At 31.2% G+C, this 14,668-nt stretch overlaps 1 protein-coding gene across 4 annotated transcripts in view; it reads left to right on the top strand.

Annotated features, from left to right (window-relative positions):
* The first annotated feature begins 5,004 nt into the window (after window positions 1–5,004).
* The window catches only part of LOC129795883 (uncharacterized protein ZK1073.1), a 31,259-nt gene continuing 21,595 nt past the window's right edge, over window positions 5,005–14,668 (top strand). The window contains exon 1 of one of the 4 annotated variants that reach the window (XM_055837411.1): window positions 5,005–5,653. In XM_055837411.1, the coding sequence (XP_055693386.1) occupies window positions 5,591–5,653 (63 nt within the window). In that variant the 5' untranslated portion in view covers window positions 5,005–5,590. Of the gene's footprint in view, window positions 5,681–14,668 lie in introns of all 4 variants that reach the window. The other 3 variants (XM_055837409.1, XM_055837408.1, XM_055837407.1) reach the window with 3 other exon arrangements.

Below are 14,668 nucleotides of genomic sequence, written 5' to 3'. Positions count from 1 at the left end.
TGTATGTGTGAAAACATTCGATACTTTACATATTATAAAAAGAATTTGTTGATGCATTTTATTTGCAGTGTACCTTTGGTGTTGTTTGGTTGCTCAAGTTTGTCTTGTTCGAAGGTTAAAAAAAAAGAAGAAATATTTCTAAAATGGATTTTAAAAAGTTCTTAGAAGTTTTCAAGCTTTGCATTACGTCAGCAACATTGAGACCTATCCGTGATTATCCTAAATATAACATTATCTTCATTATTTTCTGTTTCGTTTCATTTATATTCTTAGTTCTTGCATTCGCGAGCTTGGACAAAAATGTTGAAAATTACGAAACTAACTTAATGAGACTCATTATTACTGCACTTACAATCACGGGAATTTTGCAAGTGATGCTTAAATGTTTCGGTATAAGTCCTTTCCATGAGGAAATTGTAGGTCTCAAGGATTGGATACACAATTTGCACATCAAGAAAGATGAAAATGAAATTCTTCAGGCTGTTTTGGAGGAAAATATAGCAATGGCTCTAAAGTATTCTGTGTTATTCATTAAGTAAGTTTACTTTTAAAGAATTTTTTGAGAACCAAAATTAAAAATATTTTTTTTCCATTTTCAGAACTTACGCCTTGATGTTTTTCATTTGTGCCGTTGGATATGCAATTAATTTAATATTAGCTGATTATACATTTATTTACATTCCCTACATTGATCAAGGATCCAACAATTTTCTCTTATACAAAATCATTCCCTCAATTTTCATCTGGTTGATTACAGTGTGGACTACAACAGGTGACTGTGCCATTGTCTTTATTGGCATTTACATCATCTTCTTCATGAAAACTCTAAATGATATAATTAAGTTATTTGGGGAAATGATAAATAATAACAAAGACTCCAACTTTTTAAAATGTCTCGTTAAACAACATGTCGAAATGATAAATATCTTAGGAACATTCAATGATAGCGTCAAGTTAGTCTCACTGATCCAACTTGCCTTCAGTACGCTCCTTTTTCTCACCATAATCTTCACCATTCAACTGTACGCCGATAGTGTGCTAATGTTTGTTTTTCTGGGCTCTCTCTTATGCCAGCTTGGTCTTTTGTGTATCTTCGGTGAATTAATTCGTTTTCAGTCTGAAGAAGTCTTTAACAATCTTTACATGTTAAACTGGTACAAATTAAGCCTTAAAAATCAGAAAGTTATTTTAATCATGATGGCCAACTCTTGCCAACCTATTGGGCTCAAAGCAGCTGGTATATACGACATCTGTATTATGTCGCTAGTTCAGGTAAACATGTCTATCTTAACTGATTATAAGGGTATGAGTTAAATAACTTCAAGAATTTATTATTTTTTCTTTGCAGATTGTGAAGCTTTCAGTCTCTTATGCAGCAATTATTATGACTTTCACTCAAAAATAAAATAGAAAAAATAGAAAAAAAATAGAATAGTGTGGAATAGAATCGAATAGAATGGAATAGAATGGAATATAATAGAATAAATAAAATACATTTTATTTTATATGCAAGAAATCACATAGATCTATAGGTAGTTAATTTTGTATTATGTGTATTATTTTAATTTTATTGAACTTGTTGCATGAATTTTTATCTTAGAAAATAATTTTATTAAATAATGAATATCCTTATATTTATATCACAGTGTTATATTTTTAATAGGCAGTTATTTTACACTATCACAAGGTAATAAAATAAAATTTTAGTATAATTACACTATATGTATGTACATGAAATTAGAAAAATAAATGTTAGGCACTTGATTAAGCACCAAAAATTTCTTTATTTTTTATTGCTGTCCACCATTTTAAAACACCGTCAGCAACCTATTTTATGGTTTACTGGTCAAAATTTTTATATGTTGCAAAAAAAATTGTCAATATAATTCAATAACGACTGTATTTGTTTTAAGCAAATACCAAAGAGACTTTAGAAGTACAGAACTCCTTCAGGAAGCGTCAGCAGGGGACCCACGTCTTAATCCAGCCGAATTAAAACAACTATTTCCGGAGTTTTCGACGCAGTTTGCGCGTCTTTCTCAGCGTCAATAACGCGTATATCTCGCTCAGCGGAATATTGGAGAGCTTTTCAGATTTTTCCTCTACTTTTTCACAATTTTTCTCAAATTTCAGCATTTACAACTTTTTACTAGACTCTTTTTCTCTGATAAAGTTGTGGGAGTGATTGAAGAAAATCCTACAAATTATTAGAACATTTCAGATTCTAATGAATTAAATAACAAAAGCCTAACTTTAAGGGGAACTATATCTGCAAATCCACATCATCGAATTTATTGAAATTTTGGTGTGTGTTAGATAAAGTTATGCCGCCATTTAGGAAATACTGTAGCAATTTTAAAACTTCTCGTATTTGTAAAATTATTAAGGATTTTCTTTGCTTCTACTTGGCTGATTTTATTCAAATCAGACTCAAATTTAAGCCTTTTACAAAACTCTACAACTTTCTAAAATATCAGAAACTAGTCAACCCGAGCCCCCAATCACGTGTGAGCAAAATCCATTTCAACGGGGCTATCACACTTAAGCTCCAAGTGCTTGAGCATCATAACCTCTATGTGAGTACGAGAAAGACAACAATACTGTTTTTTCTCGTTTTGTCACATGTAAAATCTTAAGCATCAAGCGCTTAGAGCTTAGGTGTGATAACTCCCTAAGCTATAAAAGGGGGGCGTATATTAGTAGGGGGGATAAATAATACGGTACCTCGAAAAATTTTTAAAATAAAAAAATTCCGTTATCTGACCCTTCAGCAGTAGAAAATGGGAAAAAATCAATTTTTCTGTGAGGACGCTATAAAGGGGGGAGGGGGCGGAATCCCATATAGCGCTTGTAACTCGTCTTGACCCCCTCTACCCCCATACCAAATTTCATCAAGATCGGCCCAGCGGTTTATGAGGAGTTCATGTGCCACAAACAGACAAACTTTTCAGCTTTATAGGTACAAGCCTTTAAAATTCCTAAAAGCCCAAATAATTTTTAGTTTTATCGCAACGTACTTCTCATAGAACCATCAATTAGGATTGTAATCCCACATACAATATGTCATCACTTAATTGTCCTCTTCGCTGTGAATTTCGAAATATTTTCATTTTTTTTTTTTGTAAAATTTTATTCAAGAAAAATCTGCTATTTTTAGCACTGGCCATAATCTCTCCGCATTTATACATAAATATATTTTCTTTCTCTACTCAATACATAAACTCGGTAATACATAAGCTAGCTCGCCTGAATGACCGAGAGAACATTATGTTGTTTGAGATTAATCCCAAAATGCTGATTACAAATTTGTCATAATATCACATACTGTAATAACGATGCGCACAGAGAGACCCGAGAGAACATTAAATAAGTTAATCACAATTCAACACGTTCTTTGTGTAAATAAATAAAAATAATGTCGCGTTTGCATTACATGAAATGAATATATGTATACGCGATGAGCTTGCATTTGTATTGGAATTCTATATTTATTTTCAAAAAGCACACCACGTGTCATCCAACACCCAGAATCCCCAGACTTTGTGACAATCTTTCATTGCGAAATAAACAAAAAAATATACATTAAGAACAAGAATGCAAAAAATGCTTCAATATTCTATTCTGGATAATTTTTATGTAAGTAGTGAACTTTTTCACATTATGCGAATTTTTTACATAAAAGTATGTACATTAATGCTCTATCGATTACTTGTTTTAATTCGTAATTTTAAACAGGAAATTAAAAGGAAATTTCTATGAAACCATTGAAGCATATGCGCATTTGCTTCTTGCATAAAATAAAATAATATTAGGGGTCTTTAGACGTTTTTCAGCAATTCTTTCAAGACTTTCTCTAATTTATTCTAGTGGAAATTCAATTTTGCTTTTCTTTTGTATTTTAGATTTAATTCTTTTAATAAAATTTTGTGTAAACTTTCTGTTTTCCAAACTTATCAGGAGGATAATTAAAAATGAATAAACTCCTTTTCTTTTTTTTATGATTTATCTATTCAACGTATTTCCCACAATTTTTATTGAATAAAATTGAACAAACAATGTACTTTTATAAGCATAAAAAGCATAGAAACATTAAGAATTAGAAACTTGAACATTGAGGACGATTATGATTTAAATCTTTTCTTTTCTTTTAACGTAAAAGTTATAAGATTGTGACAGTTTTCATTTTTAAATCGTTCTAATAGTCTTGTTTTAACAGAAATCTTTTAGATAATTCTTTGGAGATTTCTTTCAGAAAATTAACTAATAAGAATAAAGAAGAACAAGACTAACAATATTAAAATATTTTTCACAGAATATCCAAATTTTTTTAAAAAGATTTTTGACAGAATCAGTCCTATTTTCTTTAACCGTTAAATAATAAAATTCTTTTAAGAGAAATTTATATTCTCAGTCGTTTTATTAACTTTATTTCAAACATAATTGCTTGCAAAAACACAGTTAAATTATGAACATAATACAATAAAAAGGATGTGAGATCAGAGCGGGAAAATTGCTCTCAGAATATCAGAAAAAATGCTATAGTCGAGACACGACTTTTAATACAAATTGATTAATCGATTTAATTGAAATGATTGCATAAATGAACATGAAGTTTTTTTTTTACAAAATACGTCTTATCTTCAATTTTATTCTTCATTCTCTTCGTGAACTTTTGATAGTACAAATGTAAACATTTTCAGTATGTTTAACTGGTTTCTATTTAGACAAACTCTGCTCCATTTCTTTTTTTTTTTTATTTGAAAAAATAATCATTCAAATTATGAAAAATTTTCCATTGATGGTTAACAAAAAAAGCGTGGCAAAAAATAATAATGTGAAAAATATTGAGACAAGATTGTTTAAGAATAATTCTCATTTAACATAAACAACCACATCTTAGGGAGTGCACACACGCACACGTGCGTTTTGGGTTACTCGTGCATGTATTGGGGCAGATATATTTTATTTTTCTGTGCACGAAAGGCCTCTTCTTGAGCGTATTTTAGTCGCATTCATGATTTTATATAGATTAGTTCGTTACTGAACAAGAGCACTCGCGCCAGAACGCTTCTTTTGCTGCGTTTTTTTTTCATTCAAACTTTATTCTTAACGACGCTCTATGTAATAAAAAAAATCAACGTTTTTTGTCCTTTTCTTAAAAGTAATTTTACAAAAAGAAAATATTCATTTAGAAATCATAAAAAGCTGTGAAAATTTCTTTAAAAAAAAAAAAGAAGAAAAGTGTTTGAGTGCTTTCTTGGTATAATAGTTTGCCTTCTTGACATCGTCTCATATTGCAGAATCTCAATTCTCAAGATTTGCAATTATATTTCTCGAGAGGCTCGAGAAGAGTGACCAAAAGAGTGTTGTGCGTGTGCTGCCAAAAAAGTGAACCAACTGCAGAGTGAAAATCAACTTATATAACGCACACTTGAGGAAAATTAATCTGCCGTGTGGGGAATTTTTGGACAGTGTGGTATAAGTGTTTCTTGGGCAGCCAGTGAAAGGGGTCACTGAAGACCAAAGAAGAAAAAAGAAACCAGACCCACGGGCAGAAAGGAGATTAATTTTTGAAAGAAGAAGAAAAATTATGTCAACGGCCGAACAAAGAAGGCAGTCTTTTGCAAGACGAGCCGAGAGTTTAGTGGAGCGGGTGAGAATTTTAAACACTATCTTTGAGGTAACTCTCGTGGCCACAGGATGATTCCAAGACAAAAAGAAAATAAGTGGAGGATGCCTGGAGACACAGAGTTTTATGCAACTTCTGTGGAAATTCTGCAGAAGATCTTTATTGTTATCGTTGAAACTTAATTTAAGTGAATTTGGCTATGGAATGAACTCTGACTGTTAAAGGCATTCTTCGAAGAAAAGAAAAAATAATAAATTTTATTTTCTTCAACATCATCTCTCCCATTTTATATATAATTTTTCTTTCTCTCTCTACACCCAGAAAAAAATATAAATTCGAATGCCATTTAACATTGCGATCATTTTCCATAGCCATTTCATTAAATTTTTCTTTTACCACACTTTCGAACTCCCCTTCCCTACCTCCCTCAAATATATATTATATACAACTCACAAAAAAACTGAAAATTACCAAGTTTGAATTTTAGGGTGCGAATATAATCCCAAACTCTTGGAATTCTTTATTGACTTTCCCCTGAAAATTGCCTGAAACTGAAGCATCACTACCCTGCTGGTACATAAGCATTAGGGCTCAACCGAAATTGAAAGTTGTCATGCGATTAAGGGTTGATTTATTTTACACGTTCTATACGTTTTTGGGGTTGATTTTTTCTACACTAAAAGATCCAAAAGATAAAATTCTTATTAAACATAGAAAATTAGATGGAATTGGGGTAATATTAGCCTCAGTATGGAAGTTTATTTCAATGAAAATTCCTAGAATAAATATCAAAATAAACGAATATTCCGATATTAAAGAAATTATTCGGAATATAAAAAATTATTGTATGAATTATTCGAAAATATCCGTTGCAATTAATATCAATTGTTCAAAACAGATGTTGGGCTATTTAGAATGACAACAAAACTGTGAAAATTTTTGTACGCAAGTCAAACATCTTGATTAGAACAAGAGATTCAGGAGATTGAACTTTGTACAAACGACGCCAATCACGCCAATGTAAAAACTTCTGTTTACATAACCTCATTTTAACTTTTATGATTTAAAAAATAAAACTTATAAAATCACTGCCTGTACGAAATTAAGAAAAACATAATAAGTTTGAAAAGAACAAGGAAAATGGAAATAATTCTATTTAAAAATTGTAACAAGAAAAAACGTAAAATGGTGGAAATGAAAAAAATCAAATGAATACCTATATGAAAAAATTCGTAATGTTTCAAAAGATTTAAAGAGACAAAAAATAAAACAGTGACGTCATTGTTTCGATTTTTGTGCCAATCTTTGCCGATTTTTTTTCAATTAATTTTAGTGTGAAGAATAGGATGTTTTTTTGGTAAATTCTTTTTTATCTTTACAAGGTTCTGTATCCCAATTGTTCCATAAGAATTTTTTCAGATATCAATGACTAAACTCCTTTCAGGAATTTTAATAAAAATTTTCATTAAAATTCTTGAAATGAATTATAAATCAAGAGAATAAGTTTCAGCAAAAAATTTCTTTTAAAACAAAATGGAACAGAAAATCTTCAGAATTTAATTTGTTTTATTTCTTTTTGGGTAAAGAAATATACTTTCTATTGAATTCATCTTATCATACATTGTGAGTATTCCAAATGTAAGTTCTCCGAAGGTCAATATGTGAGGCGATAGTGTTTAATTCTCTCTTGAAGTTAGTGCTTGTTGAGGAAACACTCGAGAAAACAAACTTGTTCACAAAATTACTCTATATATCAAAGAAGAATTCTTGCAACGATATTGCTCAAGCTTGATTTTTTTTCTATTTATAAAGGAAACGTGCTAAAACTCTGTGAACTTTTGGGAAAACTTTTAATGTACTACATTCAACTTATCTTAGTTCTTTTGTTCCATTTGTTAAAAGTTTATCACAAGAATTTTGATCTATATTTTTTTTTTTCAAATTGTCCCATTTTTTTTAAAAATGCTTCTTCGTGTTTTTTAATGCAATATCTCCAAGTGAAAGAGGAAATGATAAAGTCCACTGTGAAGTTGAAGTGATAAAAAATGGGACAATGCAGTCCGCGAAGTTTATATTTAGCACGAAATGGAGTAATTTATTAATTGAGATTCGCATTTGGCTATTTTTAGCGTGAGATTATAAACGCAGTGTTCTGCTTAAAACCCTTTCCCCTCCTGTTCTGCTGTGTTTAAAATTTAGTGCACGCAATTGATCTCAATTGAGTCATGCACCAGCGATATTATCCATTTGGTCATTTTCTTGACAGCACACAACATTATGCAATGCCAGCCCAAAATTATCTTTATGATATTGATGTTTTCTTGTTGTAAAACTTTTGGGATTATTTAGCGATTTGGTGGTGTTTTGACTTAAGATATCTCTGGCCACAGTTGAGGAGTTATTTTTAGCTCATATAAAAAGAAAACATCGACAGAGTCACAAGCTTATATCTTATTTTGTTTTCCTTTTGCCACAATGTTTTATACACGACTTTTCTACATGGGGATATTTTTCGACACGCAATGGGATCAAATTTTCATAAAACTACGGTGATTTATACAGAGAATGATAAATTTTATTCTATCTCTTTAAATGGTTTTGAGTTTATCAATTTTTTATGTAATTTTCTACACCAAAATATTGGAGTATTTTACGACGTAATTTATCGACACTTGTCTCAAGCACACAAAACACCTGTCGATGCTAAATTTTATCAAGAATATTTAAGTTTTAAATCCAATATGTTATGCATGTAAACTATGTATAGTTTTTCAAAGCTTTTAATCCGAAAAAGCATTAAAAAAACATGGATGATAGCAAGAGAACTTGGAACAAATACGCATTGAATCAATATTTTAACATTGCAAATTAGCATGCAATTTAATTACAATGTTTATGCTGTTTGTCAGACGATACGAGAGCTGGCTTGTAACAGCAGCATGTATGTGCTGTGCAATTAAATGTTAATTATTTGGAATAAATTCTCCATCGAAGGGAGAGACGTGATGCAATTTAAAACTGCGTTTTGCATTTCAGTATAAAGCTCTGATGGGAGCTCAACTAACCCAGAACTATTTTATTTTGAAGTGTGTTGGTGGATGAGGCAGAAATAGCATGGCCAAATGACCCAGACATCGTGGGTAGGATTGCATCAAGATGTGTCGAGAAATATTTTAAAGTTTTTCAAAGAAAATTCTACAATTTTTTTCTCAAGTTAAATACCAAAAATTTCATCATATTCTGTAAAGTAAAAGGAAGAGAATTATAAATTGAAAAGAATCATCTTAATGCAACAAATTTTTACTTTGTAATGAATTGAGAGACCTTCAAGAACTTGAAAAGTTGAAATGTGCAACAAAATATGTCACTAATTTGTCTATTTTTAGCATAAGTGCTCGTCTTTGGGCATTTTTCTCATTTTCTTATACTCAATCAGGAAATTTCATGAAATCCTCTTGAAAATGTTGCGCGTTATCACAACCACAAGTCCTCATGTGGAGTGATTTAGTTATGCAATGAAATTTATCAAGTGCTTTTATGTCATTTATGTAGCATTGAAGTCAGTGCCAGAAAAGTGCTTAAGTTTTGAGGAAATTCTTCAAAAGCTAATAATATTATGTCAACATAAAAATTAAATGTAAACATAGAAGAAAATCAAATAAAAGTTTCTTAATGCTGCTTCTTGAGAACCTAAATCAAATTCTTTAGAATTCAATTATTTTAGTTGTTATTTGAGTTCTACAGTTGTCCTTATATTGTATTCTGAGAATAAAATAATTGTTCTAATGGGAAATATCATAGGATCCTTTCTCATATGTTCTAGCTAATCTCGAGATTTTCTCAACAATGGTCTAAAATCTATAACATGAAAGACTCGAAATATAACCTTTAATAATCTCATCTTCTTCCAGGGGCATAGAGAACGTGCTTAGATATCTTAACACCCAGAAAATGGGGTTAAAAATTTTCTTTAATTGTTAAAAGAAAATGGATGAAGATTTAAACTAGAGAAGAAACGAAAACCGATGAAAATTGAACTAAAAACGTTGAAAAATAATCGTCAAATATGTATAAAAAGAAATGTTAAACGTTAGAAAATATATATCAATTCGAGTGTTAGAAAAAGTGTCAAACATTGCAAATAAATAACGCCAAAAGTTAGAAAAGAAATGTCAAAGTTAAAAGAAAATGTAAAACGTTAGAAAATAAACGTCAAGTGTTAGTATAGAAACGTCAAAGCTATGAGAAACCGTAAAACGTTGGAAAATAAATGTCAAGAGTTAGAAAAATGTCAAAGTTAAGAGAAAACGTAAAACGTTAGAAAATAAACGTCTAGGGTTAGAAAAAACTGTGAACTCATAAATGAGACATTAAACGCTAGGAAGGAAACGTCAAACGTTAAATTTATTTCCTTTAAGTTTGATTCCTTCCAATTTCTCCCCTCAAACTGTAAGATTAAAACCCCCTAAAGGGTCAACTTACCCTTGTTTTTAATTCATATTAAATGAGAACATAATTTTTTTTTCTCTGTCAACATTATTCTTCTTAATATATTACCTTCTAGAGAGCACTCTATGTCACTAAAAATTCAATAGATGTGAGTAAAAATTGCAAAATCATGTTGTAGATTTTTCATTGTCATTATTTACAATGAGGGAAATCAATAGATTCCATTATAGTATCATTTTCTTCCACTTTTGCGATTGTCCAATAAAATTGTCTTTCATCTGCTGAGTCAGCATGTTACACGGCACGCATCTTCTGACCTTCTTCCTTGGCAGCAACATAAAGCTTTTCCCTTCCACTGAAATGTGAATTTTGTCGTAAAATACAGCCCATCGAGCATTATACTGCTGGAAGGATAAAACTATTTTGTGTTGTCGATAAAATTTTAACTCATTTTGGAGGATACTTCTAGTGTGTGGGAGACTAGGGAGACTAAGCAGGAGATTGTAGGTCATGTATCCCACACCAGAAGGAGTAAATAAATCTATTTTTATCAGAAGAAGAAGCCTTTTAGCTGTGATTTTGGACATGTAAGCTTCCCTAATATAATTTTCCTGAAATGCCACAACACACCTTCAGGGTGTTTGTTGAACTTTGAGAAATTATCTATTAAATTCAATTGTGACGCATAATGTTGTATATAGCAATACATTGGTGGTACTGATGGTATTGAAAATAGACTTGTCTCGAACACTTGTCGTTCCATCATTTGCACATTTTCATTTAGCATTAATTTTCCACGTAATTAAAAGCAATTGAAAGACGCATTTCAATTAGCTCTTATGAGAACATCTTCCCATTTCACATCAAGAACAAATTCATTTACTTTTAATCATCGCCTACAGATGAACTTTCATTGAGATATCGGAGGAGAACTTTTCCATATAAAGTCTCAGGAAATTTTCACTTCTCTTTTTTTTAGCAGGAAAAAACGGAAGCATATTAAGAGCAATTTTTCACAGGATATTATTCCATTCTTACGATAATATCTCTGCTACGGAGAAACTTTAATAAAAGTTACTTCTACAGAACACCCCCTCAAGAGAGAGATTTATATGAATTGCGCCTTATTTTCTTTTTGCAAAGTGCGCAGTTTTTTTTTTGGTACATGAGTTCACATATGGAATTTTAATTCATGCATGGAAAAACTTTCTGTGTTGATATCCAGCACTGCCGGAAATTAGGCTATCTGTAGCAAAATTTCCTTGAATGATGACTTATTACATCCAGTAGAAAATTAAATTTAAAAGAATTTATCCAAAATAATTTTATTTTTCCAATTATTTCTTTAAAAACATTTTTTTTTTCAAAGAATGAAGAGGTTTATTCGTTACTATATGAAAAAAAAACGTTTATTTGATGTAATCAATAATCAAGACATAAAAGAAATTGTTTTGAAAAATTAAACAGTACAAGGATTCTCCAAGGAGACTTCCCACTTTCCACTGGAATTATCTGATATAGAAAAATAGGAAAAATTTGCACAAAGATGTAAACAATGATGTCACAATTGTACATTAGTTAATTATTAATTGTTTCATTAGTGATTTTGACAAGATTTAAATGTGATTTATGTACTAAAAGATGACGTCATTGCTTGCATTTTCTAACCAAATTTTTGTTTACTTATCCTAGAATATGAAATAAAAAGTGTTTTGGCCAAATTCTTATTTATTTTTTCATTCTTTCCAAGATTATTAGACATCTGCTCCGAGTATTTCCTCAAATGAGAAGATTTCCCAGGTAAAAAAAAATGGATAAACTCCTTTTTTTTATAGTTTTCCATTCAACAATCCCTTCAAGCTTAACTCTCAAAAAAAATTGGAAAAACTTCAAACTTTTATTCTTGACTTAATTAGCAGAACTCTTTTGAATTAATTAACATACCAGCTGTGAAGCATAATATTCATTTATGTATTGCATGTAAAATAAAGAACCAACATAATGTTCTTTAGAGCAATAAAAGTTCCTTAAGTTTTTCAGTCTTATATCACCGCATTTTACCTCTGGGTTGTACCATGTTTTATATACAAATATGCACACAGAATATATTTAAGGGTGAAGGAAAATGAGGATGGAAGCTCCCGGAGTGAGATGGTACGCGCGCAACCTTTGACTTTTGACCCTTGGAAGATATTGCAATTTCTCCCCAAACCCCATGGCTATTATCTTTCAGTACAAAACGTCCAAAAAGACGTCATAGGGAGTTGATGAAAATCTATTAAGATCCCAGCTTTTAAAACCAAACTTTTTTCTTCTCTCCCGTCAACTTTTACGTGGAGCTTTTTCTGCAGGAGTTTTTTTTCTCTCTTCTCATGCCTATGATAAAGAATGAATGGATGTTTGAGTTTTGAAAAATAATCCAATATCCATCATCCACAAATATTTTCCATTAAAACGGATAATATATCCTTCAACGAAAAATATATAGAGAGAAGAATTTATCTTCCGGAATTTAAGCTTCACGATTTATTTATTTACTTGTGCGTAAAATTTGATGGAGTTCCACGTAATTTGTCATCGAATGTTTTAGAAGATTTTGCACGTGCTTTCAGCAAGAGTGGAGATTTATTAAGGGTATTAGCTGGAAAATTGACAGCAAATTTCACAAAATTTATTTCCTCTTTAATCTTTAATTGCCACTAAAAAGGGGTACAAATTGTAGTCATCCAAGACATAAAGCTATGAAATTTAATTTAAATTGTAACGTGGAAATTTTTCTACGGAAAATCTTGCTATGAAAAGGAGTTTATTCGTTTCTATCTGTTTTAAATAAATTGATTTTATTCCAATTTAAGAGGTTTCTTCAATTTTCAAGCCAAGATCGTTTGTTAATTTAATTTATTTTATTAATTCTTTCACTCAAAGAGGTTTTGGGATACATTTCCGTTTTTACGTTTACACGATTAAAAAGAAAATCTGAATGGTTTTGATATCGATTTATATGAAAATTCCAATTTAAAAAAAAATCACAATTTATGCTACAGCCACCACAATGTTGCCTTTATCCAATTCCCATAGCACAGAGGATATGATACACCCCCACCCCCGCCCCTCATTTCATATCGGGTGACCCGTGGGGATGAGTGGTGAGAAGAGCAATTGGACACACATAACATCCCTCTAGGGTTTGGCCAAATGGGCCTGGTATCTTTGTACTTGTCCCTGAGAGTGAAATGCGATCATGTTCCATTTGGGGGAGGGTGGAGAACCCTCCCTCCCCCACAAAGTGGGCGGAAATGAAGAATGAATTGCTCGTCACCCTGTGGGGAGTTGAATTGCGTTCTTTCTCCGTTTGTTTTGGTTCCTCTGGCGCGCGCTTTTCCTTATCAACATGCCCATGCTCATACCATTATATAGCACATAATCACTCGGGGAGACTTTTACGTCACAGTGAAAATGTACGAAAAACCCCACTTGCTGGAGGAAAATCGATATGAAACTATGTGGTTTAGCAGGAGAATATATAGGGGTGGATATAGGGAGAGAGAGAGCGTGTAAGAGAGCGAGTTTATATTTTCTCCCCATTTTGATCCCCTCAGTCGTATTATTCTCATACTTGTGGAACACACCCCCAAATTGACTCTCCAACATACCAAAAACCATGAGGAAAAAAATACGTGGTATGGGATATCTCGTAATTGAAATTATCAACAAAGGAGAAAATTTTCTATGAAGAGAGAAAATTGCCAAGAAGTCCCATTCTGGACAACGTTATATTCGGTTGAAGCTGAATTGAAACTCGAAAAAAATACAAAAGCTTGATTTAGATATTGAGAGCCTTGTTCGATTTAAAGGATTTAAGGGATATGTCGCAGTTGAATTTAGCAAAAACTACGCTTTAGATTTTATCAAAACTCTCTTGCGTCTTTGATTTTCAATTTTCACTCAGAGTGCGGGAGACGAGCGCAGTTTTTTCAAATAGGTAATTTTATAACAATGTAAAAGATATGAGGTGGTAGAGAGGGCATATCTTGGCATTTTATCTATAAACAGCTAAGAGAACATTTTAACACTCTTTCATAGAAGAATAAAATATTCTATGACTTTATTTTTACTTCCTTCTGTTCTATCTTGAACAGTTTGAATATAAAATGTTTAATTTTTCTAACCTTAAGGTCTTAATGTTCTTAAATGTGTCTTCTTATCATTATGAATAATTTTAATACAACTTTTTCAAGTAATTTTTGAGGAATTAATGCGATATAAAAGTTGAAATTAGACGTTAGGAAATCAGCCACAGAAGTTAAAATATTGAAACTTTAAAATTAAGAAACGTCAAACGTTTGGAGAGAAATGTCAACCGTTTGGGGAGAATTGTCAACCGTTTGATAAAACGCCAGGCATTCTAGTTTGAAAATAAATTTCAAAGTTTGGAATTGAAACGTAAGAAGACGTTGGATCTTAAAACAAACGTTAAATATTTGAAAAAGACCACAAAATGAGAAAAAAAAATTAAACGTTAGAAAATAAGCGTTAAACATCAAAACGAACACCAAACGTTTGAAAAAAATAGCATTTTGACATTAAAAC

This window comes from Lutzomyia longipalpis, chromosome 4 (assembly GCF_024334085.1).
Source record: "Lutzomyia longipalpis isolate SR_M1_2022 chromosome 4, ASM2433408v1".
Classification (NCBI taxonomy): Eukaryota; Metazoa; Arthropoda; class Insecta; order Diptera; family Psychodidae; genus Lutzomyia; species Lutzomyia longipalpis.
The sequence above is the reverse complement of the archived record's forward strand: the minus strand, read 5'-3'. Positions and strand labels throughout refer to the sequence as shown.